General features: G+C 50.9%; 1 protein-coding gene across 1 annotated transcript in view; it reads right to left on the bottom strand.

The window, feature by feature from the left end:
• Positions 1–210: 210 nt before the first annotated feature.
• Positions 211–5,461, bottom strand: part of Cd247 (CD247 molecule) — a 12,379-nt gene continuing 7,128 nt past the window's right edge. Inside the window, exons 3-8 of the mRNA XM_013354804.2 lie at positions 5,205–5,261; positions 4,192–4,272; positions 3,103–3,135; positions 2,336–2,392; positions 1,563–1,598; positions 211–459 (exon numbers count right to left, since the gene is read on the bottom strand). Coding sequence (XP_013210258.1) covers positions 394–459; positions 1,563–1,598; positions 2,336–2,392; positions 3,103–3,135; positions 4,192–4,272; positions 5,205–5,261 — 330 coding nt within the window. The 3' untranslated portion in view covers positions 211–393. The remainder of the gene's footprint in view (positions 460–1,562; positions 1,599–2,335; positions 2,393–3,102; positions 3,136–4,191; positions 4,273–5,204; positions 5,262–5,461) is intronic.

Here is a 5,461-nt window from a genome sequence, read left to right on the forward strand (position 1 = left end):
CCAAATTTACAGCATGAGCAAACTAAGTCAATATCAATAGAACAATACAAACAGTACCCAGGCCTTCTCTGGGGGTATTAAAAAGCAAACTGAACTCAGCTGTGAAAGGAAGGAAGGATGTCAGTGTCCCGACCCCAACCCCCTGGCTAGGGGTTGGCTCTGCTGTGGGAACTGGGCTGAGGTAAGAGCTAGGGGGGCTCTGCCTTTAGAGAGTTCAGGGACGACATTCTGTGTACTGTGCTTTGGAACTGGAGAAGACGGGTGTGACAACCAGAAGCATCCTCTTCATAAAATAGTGGCAGCGAAATTAATAAACTGAATTGTATACGCTTTGTCCTCTGTCCTTCACAGTCAACAGCAGGTCAGGCCTATGGGTGGGAAATCCCCTGGCTTTTAGCGAGGGGGCAGGGTCTGCATATGAAGGGCGTCATAGGTGTCCTTAGTGGCCGCACTGAGCCCCTGGTGGAAGCAAATCACAAAAGAATGAACAAGAGTCCACAGGCACAAGTTTACTGCTTGTAGCTCATGGATTCCACTGCCTTTGGCAGCCCGAGAAGATCACCTCGTGCCTCAGAAGGCTGACAGAAAGGTGGGTTCTCTGTCCTGCTAAAATGACTTTGAAGCAACTTTTTTCCAGCTTGGCTCTCACCCCTTGTCAGTTTCTCAAACACTATCCCCTGCAGTACCAGGGATCTATCAGACTCCCCATCCAACCAAAGAGGAAGGCAGCTTCCCCATGTAACATACTAAGCTGGAATCTGGGATATTCCAGAGAATCTACTTCCTGGGCCCACAGAAAGTCTGAACTAGTCATAGGGCAATTGGTGGCTCCTTGACTTCAGTCCTTATTCAGGAGTTTCTAGTCTCTGGCCACTGTGGTATATTGTTTGGACAGGCAGGCAACGCTGGCCCCAGTCTCACGGGTGGGAAAGCCTCTCTCTGTTCCCAGGGACTGAAAAGGCAACGGGACTTCAGCTTCAGCGCTGCCAGTAAGCAGCTGCACTCGGGCAAGCCCAGCAACAAAAAAGCCGAAGCCAACGGGATTTCTTTTTAGAAAGTGGGTTCTCTGCACACAGTCTGCATAATTTTCACTCATTTACATAAACCAGGCACCTGATTACAACAACATTTCTCTTTTGAAGCTGCCTATTTTTCTTTCTTCAATCTTTCTGTTCACTCTCTTAGATCTTCCTAAGTCTTAGGATTTTGAGCAGAGCTAAGCTAAGGCAGTGGACAAAGGAACTAATCACCTGTGTAGGGTCCTGCACCTTTTGGGGGCTCCCGTCCCATTCTTTAGATAGCTGCTATTGTCTGCTATCCCCAGATGGCATGGAACTCCCGCAGCCCTCTGGTTAAAGCTAAGTATCTGCCTCCACAACTGGATCCCAGCCCTGCTATAGAGGCATAATGGCAGTGGAGTGGCCTCCGGTCTGCTTGTGATCCCTGGGTTTGCTCTCCCTGTCTGTTGACAAGGGCTGGTGCCACCAGCAAGCAAACCATGGCAGCTTTAGCTTTATCCCATGTCAGAACAGCACTCCCAGCAAGTGGACAACAGCTCTTACCTGGTAAAGGTCATTGTGCCCCTTGTCTTTCTGCCTCTGTAACAAGATTAGGAAGGAGGAGAATCAGCAGTAGCACTCACTCTTGCTCAACCACCCCATTCGGGATCAGAAGGGACTAATTCCCAGCCAGCATCCCTTCCTCTGGTACAGAAGGCCATTGGCCAGACCTTTGCTTCTATAAAATAAGATGACATGTGCCTCAGCAGTTAAGTTCACACTGTCCAACTCAGATCTTTGGCATCTGGGACCTCCACACAGCTCCAGAATCTTGCCATCAGAAAGGCTCACTGAGACTGGCAACTAGGTGATGGTTTTGAGCTCTGATACTGAGTTAGCTCAAACCTTGTTCCTGCCAAGGGAAGTGTATGTCTTCGCCCATGGAAGATACTGTCCACACATGCTAGCCAGTTCATCATACAGAGTCACCTGCCTACTCAGAACTCAGAGCTCTACTCTGGATATTTTGAGATCCTTATGCAGTCATTAATGAACATTCTTTCATTCTCCCCGAGGACCCAGTGTCCCCGGACAGTAAGTACAGAACAGTAGCATTACTTGAATGTTTGAATCTGCTTCCAGCAAAGCTTAGCCATGGATTTGAGATTTCCCATTTAGCCCTGACATCTCAGCCCATCCCTAGTCTCACGTACTTTCCAGTGGCACCTTCACTTTTGGCAGCCATCACATGGGCACAGGTGGAACAGGAAGACTAGCAGGAATGTCCGAAAGGCCAGAAGGAACCTACCTGGGTGTCGAGGAAGAGCAGCACTTACCTTCTGTTTCACCCGGATCTCGCTGTAGGCACCCGCCATCTGGTTCTTCTGCAGTGCCTGAAGGAGGAGAGGTGATGTATTTTCTTAACCGAGACAGAATGGGCCTTTCCCCAGAAGCCTCTGGATTCCCAAGCTGGCAGGCTCTGGTCCTCAAGGTTCTAAGCCCTAGACTTATGAACATTACTGCCCACAACTAAGTCTCCTCAGCCTGACTGGAGAATCTTCTCTGGTCTACCTGCTCTAGATAATAAACCGTACAGGATAGGTGTGGGCGACTGGACAACTTACGGGCTCAAGAGGAGCAATGAGTCATTTGTTTGAACAAGTCATCTCTCCACAGCTAATACCACAGGCTGTGATCGGCCAGTTACTGTGAGGCCCCACCAGTGGGGAGTGGCACCTTTGTGGCCTGATATGGCGATGGGATGGACTTTGCAATGAGAGAAAGTGCTCGGAATACTCCAGCCCTTGGGCTCAGCATCCCCCTCAGACATGCCGGCTCCACACTCCAGCCCAGCCTAGCCTGCAGCTGCAGCTCCCACCATGTCCCAACCACAGGACAGGCTCAGAGCCCATGGTTTTAAAATTAAAAAAAAAAAAAAAAAGTGGCCCTGCTCAGCTTCAAGGGATGTTCTAAACCTACCAGCAGGTGACACATAACCATGCAGGGGAGGCCTGGCCTAGATGGAAAGACTGAAAGGAGAACAGCCCCTCCCCCAGCCTTCTTCCAGCTCTCTAGGGTGAATGGTGAATTCTCTCCTACGTACATTGTACACGCCTTCCTGGGGGTTCCTCTTCTTCTGTTGAGGAACAGAAAAGAGCAGAGATTAGAGAGAATTCAGGCTGGAAAGTGTAATGGACCCCATGCTACCTGACCCACACTGCCTTTTCCTGTGTCTGTCTCCTCCACATTCCCCAGCCTTGCGCCCTGGCAGCAGCTCCACGGCTCATACTTCTTTGGTTACGCATATTCCTGCACACACATTCCCGTCCCCACCTGGGCAGGCCCTAGGGGCGATCAGCCGTCCCCACCCCTGCTAAAGGACTCCTATATACACCATAAAGGGAGACCTGGGCTGGGTCCCCTCATTCAGGGCCCAGCCAGCCAGTCAATGCTCATCAGGTTCTACTGAGCTGTGGCCACGGGAAGCTCTGACACCCTCCCTCCTTGCCCTTCCCCTCCCCCTCCTGATCCTAAGGAGAAGAGCTGAGGTTGGAGGATGGAATAGGGGTTAGGGACTTTGCTACTTTCCATGCCCTCTAGCAATGTATACCCATCACAGAGGACCTAGGTCAGGGCTGAGTGGACAGGTATGACCAAAGACATTGAGGACATTGGGTAGCTTTGGGTAGTACTGACCTTAAACTGAACTTTTGTCCTGACCCCTGCAATTAGGAGGCCTCTAGCCCAACAGAGGAGTCATCTGGCCCTTCCCCTCCCTACAGGAGTGGAATCTACGAAGGGCAGAGGACACAGTCACCTGGAGCTGGGGTGGCCATGTTCTAAAAGGGTATTCAGAATCCAGGTCTTAGCCCCTTCCTATGTCTATCTTGACATCAGGGCTGTCCTACGGAGGCAGGTGATGCTATCATGTGTACAGTTGGGTTGGCTAAGGAGCACCGGAGGAGAGGTCAACAGAGCTTAGGGTGAAGACTAGGGTGACATTACCCATGACCGGGCTTCTTATGATGCAGAATGGAACCAAGAAGAGAGGGACGGGTTGGCAGCAAGAGGTTCTTTGTCATCCTCTTGTCCCAGTCCCTAGCCATGTGACTGTGAGTCTAGCGCCCTCTGTGCTAGGATGAGCAGCCCACCCTCAAAGCCCTCCCACCCCAGAGATGAAGGAGATCCTTACTTCTTTGCCTCCCGTCTCAGGATTCCCAGCCCAGTTCTGGTTCAAAACGTCATATTCCTCTCTTCGTCCTAGACTGAGCTCCTACAACAGGAGATGGGACATTCAGGAGAACGGAACCTCATCAACTGAAACTGGGCTTTGGTTTCCCAAAAAGCAGCATGGGGAAGGTGAGGTATCTCGGTGGGAAAGGTACTTGCCTCAGAGCCTGGGGATCTGAGTTCAATCCCCAGGCCCCATGTGGTGAAAGGAGAGAGTCCTCTGACTTATATGTGTGCATCGTGTCACACACACACAGAGCACAATAAGAAGTTCAAATCATTTTATATTTTATTTGTCATGTGTACATGTGTGTGCCTGCTGTATGTTGCACACCACATGTCTGCAGAAGAGGCCTCAGAACCCCCCCCCCGGAACTATTGTTACAGGTGTTTGAGAGCCACCATATGGGTGCTGGGGAAAAGCCTGGGTCCTCTGTAGGAGCACTAACCACTCCTAGCTGACTCTTCAATTCCAGGAAATGTAATTTTTGAAAAAAAGGCATGGAGAGAGATGAGAGTCGTGGAAACTGCTTCCTCTTCATGCCAGTACCTCAGAAAACAGCTGATACTAGGATGGTGTATGGCAGGAACCCCGAGTTACCGTGTGCTTTCCCTCCTGCCCAGCTGTCTACTGGGGTTCAGGATAACATTTTCATTAGCAAGTGAAACCAAGGCTCCCAGAGAGGAAATCGCAGACCCACTGCCTTTCTGGCTCTAGAATTGCTGGTGGGCGGAACTTCACTCACAAGAGGCGGGGCTATGCCTTGCATCTCATCATCATGCTCCACTCCGTGCTACCGTGAGGACAAGACCATTGCTTCCCCAGTCTTTGGGTTAGAAAACTGGCATCACACAACTTGCCACCAGTCACCGGGCTGATAACTGTGGACCAGACCTACAGCGGAGCCTGGTCTTGGAGCTTCCCTGGGTCCTAGGATAAGACTGTGCAGGCAGGTCTGCAGATTGGAAACTTACATTGTAGATCTGGTTGGAACCCTGCTGGTTGGCATCAGCGCCTACACTCCCGCTGAACTGCAATAGAGCAGAGAAAATCACAATGCAGCCCCATCTCCAAGATGTCTCTACAACTTTAGTCTTAGAAGTAGCTAATTATCTCAAGTAAAGGCCTTGGCCCTCCCCCTGTGCGAAAAGGGCTCTCAGTCTTTGCCTGTTGGGAGCCAGGAGCACTCTCCTGCACTCCTTCCTCCAGGGAGCACTCTCCTGCACTCCTT

This window comes from Microtus ochrogaster, unplaced genomic scaffold, assembly GCF_000317375.1.
Source record: "Microtus ochrogaster isolate Prairie Vole_2 unplaced genomic scaffold, MicOch1.0 UNK70, whole genome shotgun sequence".
NCBI classification, from domain to species: domain Eukaryota; kingdom Metazoa; phylum Chordata; class Mammalia; order Rodentia; family Cricetidae; genus Microtus; species Microtus ochrogaster.